This window comes from Rhododendron vialii, chromosome 2a (assembly GCF_030253575.1).
Source record: "Rhododendron vialii isolate Sample 1 chromosome 2a, ASM3025357v1".
Classification (NCBI taxonomy): Eukaryota; Viridiplantae; Streptophyta; class Magnoliopsida; order Ericales; family Ericaceae; genus Rhododendron; species Rhododendron vialii.
The window spans coordinates 1408046-1425873 of record NC_080558.1 but is presented as its reverse complement, the minus strand read 5'-3'; the positions used below and the strand labels follow the sequence as shown (position 1 = coordinate 1425873).

Here is a 17828-nt window from a genome sequence, read left to right as displayed (position 1 = left end):
AATGAACCATTAAACTTTGATTTTCCTGAAAAAAAATAAATTTGTCAAATGAACACTCACAGTAAAATTAATTTCATTTTCTTTTATTTCATTTTACTTAATTTTTCATGAGAATAACTTTCTTTCAGATACAACATTGCCGACAACTGAACAAATATGGAACCTACTCCTGATCCCAAAAAATTTAAAATAATACTTATAAATTTTAAAATTTTATTTTATGAGACACCGTAAAAAAATCAGCTGTAGCAAATACTCGTTCTACCTGCCCCTTCGTCCAGCGGCAACCAAAATGCCCGTTCTTAAACCCTAACCCGATCCTACAGAAAACCCTGGCAACCTCTCAAACGCACCCCACTCTCCGTCGCCACACCAGCGCATCTCCCGCAGAACCAGTCATGGAAAACGGAAAGAAGAGTGAAAGCTCTATGGATAGCGGAAAAGAGAGGGCAAGTCGGAAAAAATCAAACCCCACTTCAATCCACACTCTCTGTCGCCACACCAGCGCACCTCCCGCAGAACCCGTCATGGAAAACGGAAAAAAGAGGGAAAGCTCTATGGATAGCGGAGAAGAGAGGGCTAGTCGGAAAAAATCAATCGACAAAGACACTCCCTTCTCAATTAAACTACTGTGCTCCTATACTGGTGAGAGGATTGAGGAGTGCGCGATGCCGAGGAGGGACGGGTCTTGTTCCATGTGCAATACTCAAAGGGCCAACCTCAATAAGCAGGTAACGTTCCTCTCCTTTGAAGATTTTGTTCAAGTTTCGGAGTTGTCGCAGTTTTTGAACCGTTTGGATCACCCAAACATTCCGAAAGTGCATGCGGCTCTTAATCAGACAGAACCTACACTAGTGGTGGATCGGATTCACTCGGTTCCCGTGAAAAGATGGCTTGATCATCAGGTTGGAAAATGGGTGATGTGGACCGTGGATTCAACTGGAACCCAATATCTGGAACTTGAAGAAAAGTATAGCAAACTGTTCAGGTACTTTTTCACAATAAGAACTTTTGAATTTTTTGTTTTGGCAACATTGCAATTTGATCAAGAATTCGATTCGTTCCCCTGTTCGCAGATTGATATTAAAAATACGGTGCTTTCTTAAATCACGTCTACCTTCTGCGATCTCTGAGCATCGTGATTTCTCTCCTACTTGGATTGCTTACCATTCTCCAGCGTGGCAATGGCTGCCACCTTGGCACACCACAAATTATATAAAATTAAATTATATAAATCTGCGTTAATTTTTTTGCTACATGGTGTAACCCTGAAATCGCATTCCTACCATGTGATTTCATTTTAACTATGAGATCGCATTCAAACAGTGTAAGTTCATTTTAATCCTAGAAATTGCTTCTTTTTACGGTGATTTCTTTTTTCCTCTTTGGTTCTATGTATAAATACCTCAGCCCATTTGTGGCACTATCTCTCTTTTGGCAAACAACCAACCAATTATAATGACAAGGGTCATAGTCGAATCATGCTAAATATTTTGGTGGCTCATCTCTTCCCATAGTGTTGCTAGATATTTGTCAGGATGGGGGGACTTGGGAAACAAGGGTCATACTTACGTAATATACTCAAGAAGTTGAGAGTTAGGGTATGACGTTACTCCAAGTGATACAAGAACAGATGCGTACTGTGAACCCCATCAGGTTTTACATGCACTTTTTGCACATTTAGCAATAAACTCTTCTGGCATGCGCTTTTTTTGGGGCAGTGTGACCCTGAAATCGTATTTGTTAAGTGCGATTTCAGTTTTAGTACTGAAATCACATCTTACTGTTTGCTAGTCTAGCAGTAAACTCTTCTCTTCTGGCGTGCACCTTCTTTTCACGTTTACAGCGATTCCACTTTTACTACTTTTGTTCTACTTATAAAGACCTCACCCCACACCACTTAGGGCACTATCCCTCTTTTGGCAAACGACCAACCAACAACAATGACAACTACTGAATCAATAAAAGCATCTCCAACCCATACTTTGTATCTATGTTTGAGAGTATCAAACCACTCCAACCCATCCTCTCAACCCTCCTCTATGAGCTTTTGCTAATAAATTTTTGTACCAACTATCCTCACGAGAGTATCAAATAAGACTTTTTAATTAATAAAGTTATCTTGGAAGCAAAGAGGATTTGTGGTTGGAGTAAACATGAATAGTATTTTTTCTATTATCACTTTATGTGTAAAAAAAAAATATTTTCATACTCTCAAATGGATTATTGGGTTGGAGATGCGTCCATGGATTATTCTCAAACTCTTCCATCTCCTCCTTCCTTTCCAGCTCTGCTCCGAAGAAGACAAGAAGTATTCTGGTGGCTCATCTCTTCCCATGGTGTCTTAATTAGATCATGCCAACTGTTTTTGGAATGGTTTTATTTGGAAATATGAGTCATACTTGCCTTTGGGCAACAAAATGGTTTCTCAACCCTCCCAGAATCATGTCTGGAGGTGGAGACCCCAATGCTTTCCTCCTCCCCTTTTGACTAGATGTTTCCTGCAAGCAATATGGTCAAATGGTCGTGTTGATCAAAGGAAGGCTGGCCCAGCCTTGCATGTCGACAAACATCAGCACGATCACACTGGACCAATTTGCTTGGGGGGCTGTTTGGGGTGGGCCCTCCTGGTAAGGGGCAGGACATACCGTCCCATACCTGGCAAGTACGTAATTTTATTTTATCTGTACTTCTACCCCAATTTGCTGGGGCGGTTCTACTCAATGAGTAGTAGGCATTAACTTATAATTTTGAACCCACCAACTTGGGTCAACTCAAGAGAAGCCCACAAAAGGAAACTGGAAAAGTTTTATAAAACAAAGAAGGCTTTTGTACATCTTCTAGTATATTTGCTTGTGAAGCTGGCTTTGCTTTTGCTAGTAGCTAGTACTAAGGTAGAACATGTTACAGCAATAAGATGTAAAAAGATTCAACTGTGCAACCTGATGGAACATCAGTAGCTGAATGATTTTTTACTCATGTACTTCGAAAAGGATACATTTGGTAATATACTGCAAATGCTACAGACTTAGAATGTTGGATCTCTCTTGCTTGAGAAGCCATTTCTCTATGGGTAGGAAACTTATGGTACTTTCCAATCTTTAAAGCCTTGGAGTAAGCTTCCCAGATTGTCAAGTCAAGGGAACACAAAACGGTGATCTCTGTTAATATCTGGCCTTAGCTCATTAGTGAACTCGGTTGATTGTTGTGGAAGTTTGGCCTTAAGGCTGCCAAAGTGGGGCCTTCTGATTATGGATTTTCTAATGTGAGCTAGAGAGAGGATTGCATATCCTTTGAAGGAATATTTCGTGACTTCATAACTGCACTCAACTACCAGAAGAGACATGCTTAGACTATTGGGGGCTGGGCCATCCTAGCTGGAGAAGCCATTTGTCTTTGGATAGGAAGCTTAGTGTATTTCTCTATTTCTAAATCCTTAAGAGTAAGCTTCCTCCAAATTATCAAGATAGTGCAAGAAATTGACCTCTCTTAATCTTTGGCCTTAGCTATTTATTGAAAAATATTCAGTGGAAGGTCGGCCGGAGGGCGCCAGAGTAGGGTCATTTCTGGAGGGAGTACCAGAGGTGGATGTGGACTAGGTGAGGGCAGAGGCTATCTTAGACTGAGAGGTAGAGTAGCAGTATAGAGCTTTTGAGCTTGCCAACTTCTGATGCAAGGAGCCAAGGAGAAGATCCCTTTGTAAAACACAATCAAATTATGGTGACACTATTGCCTAGCCTGCCTATGTTGTGTCATAGGAAAAAAAATCTAAATTATTCCTAGGAATTTGCTAGAGCACACAATATCTAAATGGTATAAACGAGAACATCGGATTTTAAGTGGTTCACCCAATATAAACTTCTTTAAGGTAGCTGCGAGAGCATGTTAAAGAATGTGTCCGGAATACATATGTTGGCAGAGTTACGAGCTACGAGAATCACGGGTAGCTCGGTGTATCAGACTCCGCACTCCATAACACTTAATTGGTGAGGTTCACTTACGCTATTTATTAAATTATTGTTATAACTTGGGCTGTGTTCAGCTAATTGAGCTTTGTTTAGCAGTGTCAAATCAAAGAATCATGTTTATTAGGGAAAAAATCGTGCATGACGCGGAAAATGTTATTGTTTATCCTAAATCTTCAACCAGAATGATATGATTGCAGCAATTCTACACTAAACAGGCTTCTTAATGTGTCTATTAGTTAAAAAAGTGATACGTCCAAAACTCGGAAATGCCCAACGACACTTAAAAAGGAATTCCATCCATAACACAACCTAGAAAACAACCCAATAACCGAAGGTAAACATACGAAGAGATAGGAAAACATGTCTTTTAACTAGATATGGGGGGGGGGGGGGGGGGGGGGGGGGGGGTTGTTGTGGGCGTGGAGGACATCAATACATATACGCATACACAAAATAGACAAGGTAGTGAGGGTGGTTTACATGAGAGAGAGAGAGATTAAAAAAGTGATATGTCCAAAACTTGAAAATGCCCAACGACACTTAAAAGGAATTCCATCCGTAACACAACCTAGAAAACAACCCAATAACTGAAGGTAAACATACAAAGAGATAGGAAAACGTGCCTTTTAACTAGATATTACGTAAAAGAGGGGGGCACATCAATACGTTTACGCATACACTAAATAGACAAGGTTGTGGGGGGTGGTGAGAGAGAGAGACACCCCCGCTACCATTAACCTGAGAGAGAGATGTATATATGCAAATCAGCGATACCCACCAGCTACCATTAACCTGATGTTAACCTTTTGAGTCACGTGGTTAGGCTAAGGGTTAGCAGATTAGCTGGCGCTGGCGCTGGCGCGGGTCATTACAATTGGTATCAAAGTACAACCCTGGTCTACCTCTAGAATTTGGTATGAGCCTGTGTGCTGTATAGAGCTAAGTGTCACACTATGATCACTAGGGGAAGGTTGTTGGGCCAATGCAACAAGGACGTTGCATTATAAGTGGGGGAGATTGTGAGAATCCACAAATAGAGTCCCACATCGGTAAGATGTGGGAGCAATGTGTTGTATATATGGCGTCATGGCGATACCCACTAGCTACTATGAACCTAAGGTTAACCTTTTTAGCCACGTGATTAAGCTAAGGGTTAGCACTTAGCAGGTCAGTTGGCGCGGGTCGTTACAGGGAGGGAGGGAGCTGCTGTGGTCATTTCCCTCGTGGCTGTGGCGGAAAGGAAATGAAAATTGCAAGCCCCTGACACCCCTATATGTGTGCATATGAACCTGCGAACCCAAACAACGATTTCAATTCTAAGTATAGCCTCAAAATTTACCCTTTCTTATGTAATTTCATGGGATCGCGGGTATGCATTGCGATTTCTGATGTGCCACGGTGGCAACCATGGCCAAGCTGGAGAGTGGTAAGCAATCCAAGTTGGACTAAAATCAAGATGTACCATTTTTGTCAAAGGTAGATGCGATTTTTATCATATTTTTAGAAGTAGTTTTCAAAGTGCAATAGGAATCAAATATGTTAATAAAGTTGCACTATTCTTAAAAAAAAATTCAAGAACTTTTGATTCGTCTTTCGCTTTTGTTGGTGATACTTTTGTGGTTCCTTGTACACGTATTTATGTATGTATCTGATGTATCTATTTTTCCTTTTAGGTGTATTTCTAAAACATTGGCTTATCTTCATACAAGACATCTTTGTCATGGAAATCTGTTGGAGGGCATTTGGGTGACGGAGCCGACAGAGAATGATGTTCGCGTATCGCTTGCAAATTTTAACACGAGTATCGGTGACCTTTCTAACCCAATTCGAGTCAAAGCCAATCGTTTATTAAATAGATTTTATACGCGTTGTAATATTTCCTTCCATGGGGGAAGCTTCAATTATATGGATAATATAATAAAGCGGCTAAAATTCCTCAATTTCTTGTTGATGCCCATAAAAGGATAAAGACGTGATAAAATTTCATGTGGGTTATCTTTTGAAAGTTCTAAATGAGTTTTAGTGATTAGAATGAGATTTGGTTTCAAATTTAGAAAGGGTTTCATTCATGAATTTGGATTTCTCTCTAGTCTATTTATTGGAATTAAGGGTATCATCCTGAGTTGTGGGTTCCACCACGAGCATTTGATGATCCATTTCGTTCTTTTTGTAGGCCACGATGTGAATCTTTTTTGACAAATTGATTTTAGCTTCTTGATTTCATCATTTTTGTCTTCAAAATGTGACAACAAATGTGATTTTTGGAATAGAGCATCCTATATGTTGGCAATTCGTTGGGCATTATGCATCCATAGATACATTGATGCTTGTTTTTAGATTTTCAAAGCGGCTTCAAACAAGATCTGAAAGACGTTAAGAGCCTTGTGGAGATTGCTGTCGAGAAACATTCCAAAAGTATCGAAGTCAACAGACAGTACCCAAGGGAACCTGCTGCTCTCCAAGCATTCTACAACCTCCACATTCAAATGGAACAACACAAAAATGACTTTGAAGCAATGAGGTAAATATTTACATATAAATCAGTTTTTTAATTTGGGTTAACTTCATGGACAACCCCATCAACTAGTAGCATGTACCAGTTAATACCCTGCAAGAGATACATTGTTAATTGGATGTTTATGTAAACAATAAGAAAAATTGGAAGTAATTACCAAAAACAAAAACAAAAAAATGGAAGTAATTCATATAAGTGGGTCTAGCTTTATGTTTGAGATGCAAATCATTGCTAAAAACGACATTCTCCGAGATAAGGGTGTTGCTTGGCTATTTTATGTCCTTTTTTGGTGATGTCTTCTTTAAATGGAGTCAAAATTGAGGTTATTAATTTTTTCCTCGTAAAATGAATTTATTTGGTGAAGTCTGAGCATACATTTAAATGAAAAGGTGTTTGGTGAAAATTAGAAGTGGACTTTGTGGTGGGAATTTAGTTAAGAACAGGTTGATTTATTGGACTCAATAATTGTTAAGATGTTTGCCCTGGATTGTTAAATGGGTGTGCGATTTTGAAGGCATCTTATGGTCTTTTAACCTTCTCCTTTGACGGAGTAAGAACAAATTTAATGTTGAATAATTGAGGAGGCCTATTTGTACACTTTTTTCATTGGAGAGGGGGTCAAGTGATACTTACTATTTAAGAGTTGACCATGAAATTAACCATTTATATTTATTATTGTACTTCTAACAATATGAACATTTAGGGAATTTGCGATATTTATCTATTGGGCCCCAGTCTTCTTCAATTGGGAAGATAGGCGTGACTTCATCAGAATTGTGGAAAAGTTTTCTTCGCAAGATTCCGAGGAGTTTGAGAAATTGGTTATATTTGATTCGAAGGATAAACACACACATGGACAAGTACTTAAGAAAGTGAAGGAATATGCCATTCCACAAATGAAGGATTGGATTACGAGAATATGCCAGATGGGAGAAGACGACCCAGTGAAGAAATTGTATATGGCTACAAGGGATAGTCGAGCATACCAGCATTCTGGGGGAATCTATTGGTTGCATAGATGCGCCCTTCAACACTATGAAACTGATGAGGATAGGGACTCTGATCAAGCGGCAATGGAGGACTTACTTTCTGCGTTCCCTGATGCATTACCTGCAATATTCGAGAAGCTCATACAGACATTCAGTCGTCAGCCAATCAATGCGTTTGGGAAAAAGCTGGAGTTGTACTTAGAGAAGGCTTGTAAAAAGACCTCGAAGGGTGGAGCAAGTGCATAAGTTGTACTTCTCCTTTGAGGGAGAGTAGTGCGTATTATATGCATTTATTTTGGAGTTCATATTGTGTAACCCTGTAATAAATGACCTGGAGAACTGAACTGGTCACTTAGTAGGTCATGTATAAAGATCCATGACATTACTATTAGGAATTCCAATAAGTATTTCATAACGCATGGTTGCATTTATTTTTTTCCTTCAACATGGTAAGAAAAACATATTAGCACATCAAAGAAGATGATTATCGTTTCATAGTGGATCAATAACCAATTAAGAGGTCTAGCTTTCAAATATAAATACTAAAATCTCACAAACTTGAAGTTGCCAAGGTGTGATTTACATTCACCAATCTACGAATAAAAAGAAAATCACAAATCCTTAATTGAACAACTTTGCAATGAATATCATTGATGACAACTTCCACCACCGAAGGGCAAGACCACACACTTGGTGCATGCATACGCCATTCATGATTCATGTGTTGGTATTGGCGAACTCTCTAACTCTTCGGTATTGCTTTGCAGTCATCATTGATGGATGTTCGGCATACTGCTCATGTGCCCTATGGTTCTGTCGGGTTGTTAATTTGGCGGAGTGTGCTCCACACAAGTAAAAGCTAGATGGGTGGCTGTATATGTAGTGCTTTTAGTAGATGTTTGGTGGACTTTTATTGAATGATGTTACGGTCTTTTTGGTATATAACGTTTAAAGGGGATCTTAAATGGTAGTTGAGGAGTTTGTGGCTAAATGTCATATTCTGTTGCTGTGAGAGGCATGGTCTCTCAAGAATACGTGTTCTTGGAATTTTTTGTCACCAAATTGCTTGTTTTTTGGTAATAGTTTTACATCATCTTCCGGTATCAATGAATTTCAGGCAGGAAGCCAAAACTGTGCCAACTGATTGTGTTTTTCTTCTCTCCCTTTTCACATTGATACTACCCTGGTCATCTGGTCCTGATTAAGTTTTGTTCCCTTCTAAACTTTCTTCGGACATGCAAAATAGTTTTCCTCATGGTCGCAGTTACTATTATTCGGCGGCAGTGCCTTGGCTATTTAGATGTTTTTCGTTTGTTTCAAATCTTGCTAACCTTATGTAGCCTCATGGAAACATGGACATGATCGCATTTAGTGTGATGGAAAGGCCCCGTTTAGCAACCGAGTGGGTTTTGACAATTTGTTAGGAGTGGAGGATTTGCTGTTGCAATTGACGGCTAAATACCAATGAAACACAAGATACTCCGCACGACATTTCATACATGGTATATATGGTACCAAGGCACAAGGGCACAGCAAATTCTGACTTAACGAGCACATACGTATTCACCAACAATTATGATGACAGATGATATTGCTGTTTCGGGAACAATCCATTCCAAAGGACATGCTTTCTTGAACTCTTTTTACTCTTTGCGGCATAATTCAAATTCGTTGGTGTGGTAGACTGGTAGTGCATACTGCATACAACCCACATAAAAAGCATCCATCTCCTTTGTGTACTACCTCTGATGAAGTTCTTTCAACCTGCGCAGTGAAAACCGTATCTCACGTAACAAAAATTTTGATCAATTTTTTTAAAAGGACAGTCCACTAAACTAAAGACGCAAAAATAAATAAATGAGCTTATTTCTTGCACCATGAATTTTTTAACTTGTAGGAGTAGATTTTTGGTCAAAAGGTACAAGCTCTAATCACATGGAAAATAATGGAAAAATCTCACAGCCTAATGAAATTCATTCCAGGTGTGATTCACATGCCAACGGATTTTATTTCTAAGAAACCCCCCAATAATTTTGCTTACGTGGAACAAACGAGCCAAAAGCTTGAGCTAGCCGTAACGAGCCAAGTTTAGTTATTTATTAAACGAGCCTCTTTAATTGAGCCGAGTCTCTCTAAATGAGCCGAGATTTTGTCGAATGAGCAGTGTTCCACTCAGCTTGTTTACTGAAAGAGTGAAAACTTGAGCTCGAGCTCACCTCATTTACTAAACGAGTCAAGTATTAACAAGCTCATGAGCGATTCACGTGCAAACGAATTTTATTAAAGAATATATGTACTGGAGTACATTTTTATCCGTCTTTCTTTTCTTTTCGTTTTTAGTAGTATTTTTTTTTGTGTTGAGAAAAAGATGTATTTTCTCCTCCGAGATCACTTTAGCTCGTGCGTTGAATTGATTTCGATTAAAAAATAACCCAACCAAGAAAAGCTTCATTTGATGCAAATTTAACGCGTCATTTGGTCAAATAAGTCATTTAGCTTTTTCTTTTTTTGTCTTTATTCAATTTTTTTTTATTTTAGTTTTTCGTCGATTTTTTGAGAATTATTGCTTTTTCATAACGAGAATAATCTAAAAAGTAAAAAATTTCGATTTAAATCTATTTTTTTTAATAAAGACGAAAATAAACCAATTTTTTTGTCTTTATTTTAAAAAAAATGAATTTCGATCGTAATATTTTACTCTTTAGATTCCTCTCATCATGAAAAATTAATAATCCTTAAAAAACTAATAAAAACGAAAATATATTTGAATAACAAAAAAAAAAAGTCCCTTAACTTTTATAGCCAAAGACCCCTTGCTACTATTAAAATCTAGGGAAAATTTCAAAATCACACCTGAATTTTTACTCCAATGTCACCGAAATACCGAGACTTACAAAATTTCCAAAATGCGGCATCTGTCGTTAGCCTCTATCCATTCCGTCAACAAAATTGCTGATGTGGCACACATCATCCGTTAGTTGGCCCCACTTTACATGTTATGAAGTAAAAGACATACACACTATCAAAACTCCATCCTTTCACTGCGCTAAATCTATCGTTGCTTTCACTTCCTAATTTCCTCTACTTTCCCATCAATCGAATCACAATTTCTTCCCAAATTTGGTTCGATTTCTTCCACAATCTTTGATTCTGAAACTAAAATCTCTAGAATCAGGCTTGACCTCAGATGTGGGTCCTTCCTTCGTTTCTCGCACCTCCCCAACCTCTCAGCTCCATTGCCATCTCTATTTCTCGATCCTCTCCGACCTTCTTAGCTTTGACCATCCTCTATTTCTCGCTCCTCTTCGTCTCTAACTTCGACTTTTTTGCACCATCAGAACCGAAAAAGACCCAATCCATTTGTTGAAACCGGAGCAAAATGATTTGGGTTTGATTTGTTTAAGGAAATGGGGGCAAAACAGACTTTAGGGCAAAATAAACTGGTTTTGACCCACAGGTAGGGGCGGTGGCGTAGTTTGGAGGAAATGGGTCGGTGGGCTCCAACTCGATCGATGCCAATGACTTTTGGAGAGGACAGTTCGTGGGTCTCGATTGCGGGTGTTGTTCTTGAGGATGAACATTGGGTTGGAACGCGATTTGCTTCTACTTCGACCACCAAAATTGCTCCTAAGAAACCTCATTAGTGGCGGTAGACTTCTCCGACTAGTCTAGTGAAGGGGACTAAATTAGAGGTTTGTGGGGTTTTGAATTTATTTATTTTATTTGATCCGTAGAGTTTTGATTGTGCGTACAATTAAAAGGTGAAGAAAAGTGAAGTAGGATTGTGTTGTGCTGTGTTGAGTTGGGTTGTGATTGTGTGTATTTCATTTGCTTCCTAACACATGTGAAATGGGCCCACTTAATGAGTGAAGTATGTCACATCAGCAATTTTTTGAATGGAATGGATGGAAGCTAACGATAGGTGCCTCATTTTGAAAATTTCGTAAGTCCATGTGATTAATTAAAATAAAGTGAAGTCTGTGTTTCTGTGACATTCCAATAAAAGGCTCAGGTGCCATTTTAAAATTTCCCATAAAATCTATATCGGTATAGTTATCGATTGAAGTAAAGAAGAACATTTTCAAAAAACGAAAAAAAAAAGTAAAGAAGAACCCAAAACGTGTACACTTCTTTCGAAACCCTAACTCCAATACTTCATCACTCCCGCCACTGGCCCCAACAGTGGCAACCACCGCCGCCGCCGCAGCTCCTTCCCCCTCCCGTCGAGTGATCCCAGCCTCCAACAGCTCGCCATTCTACCACCGCCCCACCACCACTTCAACACCAGTTCAACTCGCCCCAGCCCGACCACCAGAACAAGCCAAAATCATCTTCTTAAACCCCAACCCTACAGCCCAACCGCCTGCAGCTCCTCCCTTCGCGTGTATCCCAGCCTCCACCACCTCTTCTCCGGCCACCCCACCCCCAACCACCCACACTTCAATCTACCTCTACGCTCTCCCTTGCCATGAAGCCCGTTTTTGAAAAGAAGAAAGAGAAAACGTAAGAACCCTGACACCTCACCTTCCTTATCATCCCCTGTCGGCACAGACGCCTCCTCCTCCTTACCCGTCGCCTCCTCCTCCTTACCCGCAGCACTGGCACCTCCTCCTCCTTACCCGTCAGTACTGGCACCTCCTCCTCGTTAGCACTGGCACCTCCTCCTCGTTACCCGTCAGTACTGGCACCTCCTCCTCGTTACCCGTCGGCACTGGCACCTCCTCCTCCTTCCCCATAGAACTTCTTTGCTCGTACACCAGTGACATGATCGAGGAGTGTGCGATGCGGAGGAGGGACGGGTCTTGTTCCTTGGGGGCCAGGGGGCCAGCGTCAATAAAGAGATGTAACGTTTCTTTTTTTTTTTGACGATTACGATTGTCTTTTTGAGTTGTCGCAGTGTTTGAATGGTTTGGATCACCCAAACATTCCCAAAGTACACGCTGTGCTTGATGTACACGCTGTGCTTGATCAGGAGGAGTCGACACTTGTGGTGGATCAGGTCCCCCGCATTCCCGTGAAAAAATGGCTCGAGCACGAAACTAGAAGGTGGTCCATGTGGACTGTAGTTTCGGAAGGAGACGAATACCAGTATCTGGAACTTGAAGAAAAACATCACCAACTTTTTAGGTATATTATAGTATACAAATTGACACACTGATCTTTCCATGCACATATTTCTGTTGACATATTTTCATATGTTTACGTGTATATATGTAATTTTTTTTACTTGAATCCTGCTAATAATAATGATAGAGTGCTGCTATATTTTTGTTTCTCACATGAATTTTTGTTGTGTTAAATCGTGGATTTAAGGGTGAGGCGTGGGCTGGATTGGTTCGCGAATCAAATCAATCACTACGGATTGAAGATTTTTGTCTTCCATGATTTTTTAAGCTTTTGATCAACTTTTCATCTTTTTGATTCCCTCCGATTGATGTGATTGAGAAAAGCATTTTTTTGACCTTAATATATTAGAAGTTCAGAGAAGACAAAAATTTTGAGAAATGAGATCAGCCTAGCGTAGCTATGCCAAAGAGGCTCATAAATTTGGATAAGTCTTAAATTTCTTGTATGTATTTTGTTCGAAAATTTTATGTGGGGGATTATTTTTTGTTGACGTTTTTTGTACTTACAGTAACAACTTCAGTTCTTCTTTTGTTGTTTTGATACTTTTGTGCTATCTATTATGTCTTGCTTTTGCATGAACTTGTACTTGTATGTATTGTTTTCCAGGTGCATTGCTAGGACATTGGGCTATCTTCACACAAAAGGAATATGTCATGGAAATCTGCCGGAGGGTGTTTGGGTGACGGAGCCGACAGAGAACAATGTTCGAGTCTTGCTTACAAATTTTAATAGGAGTATTGGTAAGAATTCTAATTCAAACATGTGTCGAGGGCCAATTTTTTTCAACATCATGGATTTTATAAGTACTATGTTAATACAACCTTCTATAGGGGATGATCCGTTCTTGTCAATTGTTTGGATGAATATAATACTGCAACTACATCCTCAATGTCTGTTCATTGCCAAGAAAAGGAAGACGAAGTAGTGAAATCCAAGTGTTTTTTTTCCCCTTGAATGTTTTGAATGATAATCGGTGATCAGAATGAGATTTGTTTTATGATTTAGAAAGGGTTTGATTCATGAGTATTCCGTCTGGTCCATTTATTAGACTTAGGGTGCAATCCTGAGTCTTGGCCCCGCCACGGGCATTTGATGATCCAAATAGGTCATTTTATAGATCTTGACGTGAATTCTTTCTATGAACTGAACTTGGTTTCGTCAGTTTTGTCTTGAAAGTTGACTTCTATGTAATTAGATCAATTTAACTTTTTTCACCAATTTTTATACCTTAGGTTCTACAAAATTAACATAATCAATCATTAATATAACTTGTGGTTCCAACATGATTAGTGGACTGTAGGGAATCTAAACCCTTAAGTCATTTAGCTTCAGCAAGTGATCTGTTTGGAAAAAAACTGAACTTAGCATTGATTTGTTTGGAGTGTTTTCAGTTCCGTTGTGCATTATGAGTCCATAGATATATTTGTGCTTGATTGTTTTCTTTTTGTTCTGATTTGTTGGCTACAACCTTTCTTTTGTACTTCCTTTCAGAATTTCCGATTGGTTTCAAGCAAGATTTGGACGACTTGAAGGGCCTTGTGGAGTATGCTGTCCAGAAACACTCCAAACAAATCAGATTCAACAAGAAGTTACCAAAGGAACCTCCTGCTCTCCAGGCATTTTATAACCTCTACACTGAAATGAAAAAACTTGAAGATGACCTCGAAGCAATGAGGTATACATATTTAACTTTAAACCAGTATTTAAATGATGTGTTAACTTTGCGACTCTCCCCCCACTATTAGCAATTGCTGATTAATCTCCTTCAATAGATATATTGTTAGTTGGGAGTATATTCAAACAGTTAGAAAAATTGGTGCTAATTTAAAAGTTTTAATTGAATTTTATTGCGAATATACTGCTTAAGGTCCTTAATTGGACAAAAATGCCCCGTCTCCCTCGTGCACCTTCTTTCTTTCTCTCTCACGCATATTGAGATCTGCCTAGTGTATGGTACGGAGTACAATTCTTTTGCAAATTACACTAATTAGGCCCCATGTGTGGACCAGGCTGCACTCTCCTAGGCTAAATATTGGTTGTATGGTGGGAGAATGTGTGGGTGAGTTCCAAGGCACAAAGCTGGACACCACATGTAATTGCTCTGTCACAATTCTTGTGCTTCCCTTGACATGCCTACATGTATCTCCCTTCATGCAAAATTCTGCAAAACGGAGCTTTCTATATTGATATTAAACATTTTACTCCAATATTCCAAACATTCGTTTTTATAGACGGATGGATATTTGGTTTGCACACCTTGAGCTTGGTGTGGACAGTTAACATTTGCGAATTTCATAATATACGGTAGATTGTGATGATTATATTTCTCTCCAAAACAAATCATGATAGTGTGTGGCCTATTTTGGTTAAATAATCCTCGAGCATTATTTTTTTTGTATTTATTCACAAAAAGTGCATTTGTTAATTTTGCGTCAATTTTTGTGTGGATTATAGGTTTGTCTTGACGGGAATAAAATTGAATTTGACTGATCACTTGTTGATTGGGCTCCATGGTTGTTTGCTTTCGCATACATAAATTTATGTTAGTTTCACGAATATAGAATAAATGAAACACATATGTTGGTTTGGACATATAACCTTATTTGTCAGCCTTTTTGGGATAATAAAGAGTATAGATTTGGATAGATAACTAAATATATTGATTTTATTACAAATATACAGAGTACAGAATTCGTAGAGATGTTGGTCTTTTTGAAAAAAAAGTACATCGTATAAATTTGGACAGATAACCATATTTGCTATTGCGATTACTCTAGTGCATAGATTTTGGAAGGACAACCTTATCTGTTAGTATTTTTTGGATAATACAGAGTATAGATTTTGTTGTCTAGGGGGATATAAAAATTCAATGTAATCTGTGTAAAAACTACGCAGAAATCAAAGAATAAATATTTTCCCTTGCATTTTCATTCTCTCTCTTTCTAGAATTTAAAAAATAATAGATAACCTTATCTGTTGGTGTTTTGGGATGATACATGGTACTCCTTCTGTCCCCATTTAATAGTCCATCGTTCTATCCTACGTGGATTAAAAACTAGTTATATCTTTAAATAGTACCTCGTTCTCCTAACAATGTCTTATTCTATTTTTTAGGGAATTTGCTATGTTTATCTACTGGGCTCCCATCTTCCACAACTGGGGGGATAGGTGAGATTTTCTGAAGATAGTTGAAAAGTTTTCACTCCAAAGCTTTGCTAAGTTTGAGCAATTGTTGATATTCGATAAAATGGCTTATTCTGAGGGAAAAGTTTTAGGGGAAGTGAACTTTTATGCCATTCTAGAACTAAAAGACTGGATGATGAAAATAAAACAATCAGGAGTAAAAAATGAACTTAGGAAATTGTACAACGACGGGAGTCGTGGCCGGGCATACCAGGATTCTGGGGGAATCTATTGGTTGCATCGATGTGGGCTTTATTACTATCAAAGTGAGGGGGCTAGGAATTCTGAACAAGCGGCGATGGAGGACCTCCTTTCAGCGTTCCCTAATGCATTACCGATGATACTGAAGATTCTGATTCGTATATTTGGTGGCGGAAAAGTCAAGAATTTCAGGTTCGTATTGATAACACATACGTGCATATTACCCTGTATATAATAGAACACTTCTAATCATGAGTAGTAATTTTTTTTATAGGAAAAATCTGGAGTTCTATTTGAAACAAGGCTTGTAAAAAACACTTGGAGGCATTCACTCAAGCAACAGATTATGATGGTACTGTGCCACTTCATCTGGATGGGGCATTGAAGGTTTTAGTTACTCTTGGATATCGAGGGCATCTGACTCGGTCGATGTGGACAATAGTGCATTTGCAGGTGGTAATACCTTCGGTATTCCTTATTGTTGTCGTTTTCTTTATCTCTTTCTGTTCTTGTTTGAAATGCTAGAGTTACTGCTGGATAAATGCATTGCTAAGTGGGTATAGGGTTCAGTTGACCTTGTGATCTGGTTCAAAGTAGCCAGAAGTCAGCTATAGCCTATAGGTTAAGACAGTTGTAGTCCACAGTGAATTGTTATGGATTACCTTCTTTTTAAGAGTTTTCAAGGCATCAAGGCTCTTGTTACAGAAAAGGAAGTGCTTTTGGAATCTTACATTTGTAAAGAAGAGAATTTTGCGCTCCACTGTGTTTAACGTGGCTTTTTTTTGGAAAGAAAGAAATCATCGGCGCTTCAATGGCGTTTAAACTCTTTTATATAGGCTGAAGAGTGTTTTTGTTAGCAAGTTGTTTAGTTGGGAAACTGGGGGAATGCAACCAGTCTCTCGATTAATTTCTTGAGATGATTAATGCTTTTGATTCGCATATTGTTTAGGGCCTTGGTGGCTTTTTTTGTATACTGATGTCATTCCCATTGTGCCTAGGTTTTAATATACTTTCTTATGTATCAAAAACAATTTTTGCTACACTTCTTCTCGGATACGCCTGTCCTCTGTGTTTACTGCTCAGGTCTTATTTTCTTCTAGTTAATGTTTGGGACATTACCAAGGCTTGTTAAGAAACCAATTAAAAAAGGTAGTTATTGGAGACGGTGAAGGTAAAATGCTTTTGAGATTGATAATGTACCGGTTAATCTAATGACTTTGTTTTTACTTTCTCCGCTCAATTTCTTTTTGGTGTGGTGAATGTGGTGGCAGATGTTACAAAGGCCTCTTTTTATGGATGGACAAGAAAAACTATAGGAACTTTGCATAAACTCTGCCCAAAAACTTTGGATGTTTGCATGCATGATATTTAGCTTTGTATTTTTGATCAACTATATGTCATGTTTCTCTTAAGATGTGCTTGTGGATATTGAGGGCATCTGATGATGTGGACAATAGAGCATTTGCAGGTGGTAATCAGACTTATGGATGAAGTCTCTCTTGTTGGAATACTAGTATACTAGTATATTGTGTTTAGTCCCACATTGCTTAATTACACTGTGTAACAAGCTATCTCACTATATAAATAAATGATTGTGTGTGAGGGTTGATTAACACCCTACGCACTTTTCCTCTCTAAACAACATGGTATTAGAGCAGGTTCTTAACCCCAATCTTAAACCACCCTTGAAACCCTAAACCCACCATGGCCAACAGCCACCCACCACCTTCGAACCCACCCTCCAGCCCTAAATCAGTCCTGACAACCTAACCCAGCCCTCAACCACCCCTGACGACCCTACCCCAGCCCACGTCAGCCACACCCACACATCGCCGATCACCGGCG

General features: G+C 38.9%; 2 protein-coding genes across 3 annotated transcripts; both read left to right on the top strand.

The window, feature by feature from the left end:
- Positions 1–253: 253 nt before the first annotated feature.
- LOC131316749 (uncharacterized) lies at positions 254–7887 on the top strand. Its single transcript, XM_058346178.1, has 4 exons — positions 254–988; positions 5642–5775; positions 6306–6489; positions 7187–7887. Exons 1-4 carry the CDS (start codon positions 399–401, stop codon positions 7716–7718), a joined length of 1440 nt encoding a protein of 479 aa, XP_058202161.1. The 5' UTR covers positions 254–398; the 3' UTR covers positions 7719–7887.
- A 3675-nt stretch (positions 7888–11562) lies between these two features.
- LOC131316755 (uncharacterized) lies at positions 11563–17287 on the top strand. 2 transcript variants are annotated; one of them, XR_009197263.1, is made up of 6 exons: positions 11563–12599; positions 13206–13339; positions 14091–14274; positions 15714–16175; positions 16258–16436; positions 17255–17287. XR_009197263.1 is itself a non-coding variant. In XM_058346192.1 (5 exons), the coding sequence occupies exons 1-4, from the start codon at positions 12526–12528 to the stop codon at positions 15769–15771; spliced, it is 450 nt and encodes a 149-aa protein (XP_058202175.1). In that variant the 5' UTR covers positions 12286–12525; the 3' UTR covers positions 15772–16175; positions 16258–16801. The 2 variants fall into 2 exon arrangements, 1 of the variants encoding a protein (XP_058202175.1); XM_058346192.1 differs by lacking the exon at positions 17255–17287 and having other exon boundaries at positions 12286–12599; positions 16258–16801.
- The last annotated feature ends 541 nt before the right edge of the window (positions 17288–17828 follow it).

What these genes read in the sequence shown, in the direction of transcription:
- LOC131316755 (XM_058346192.1), top strand. Translation starts at nt 12,526, where the DNA reads ATGTGGACTGTAGTTTCGGAAGGAGACGAATACCAGTATCTGGAACTT. An exon ending in AAATTTTAATAGGAGTATTG is followed by an intron (nt 13,340 to 14,090) that starts GTAAGAATTCTA and finishes ACTTCCTTTCAG; the next exon opens with AATTTCCGATTGGTTTCAAG. An exon ending in GATGACCTCGAAGCAATGAG is followed by an intron (nt 14,275 to 15,713) that starts GTATACATATTT and finishes TCTATTTTTTAG; the next exon opens with GGAATTTGCTATGTTTATCT.
- LOC131316749 (XM_058346178.1), top strand. Translation starts at nt 399, where the DNA reads ATGGAAAACGGAAAGAAGAGTGAAAGCTCTATGGATAGCGGAAAAGAG. An exon ending in AAGTATAGCAAACTGTTCAG is followed by an intron (nt 989 to 5,641) that starts GTACTTTTTCAC and finishes TTTTCCTTTTAG; the next exon opens with GTGTATTTCTAAAACATTGG. An exon ending in AATGACTTTGAAGCAATGAG is followed by an intron (nt 6,490 to 7,186) that starts GTAAATATTTAC and finishes ATGAACATTTAG; the next exon opens with GGAATTTGCGATATTTATCT.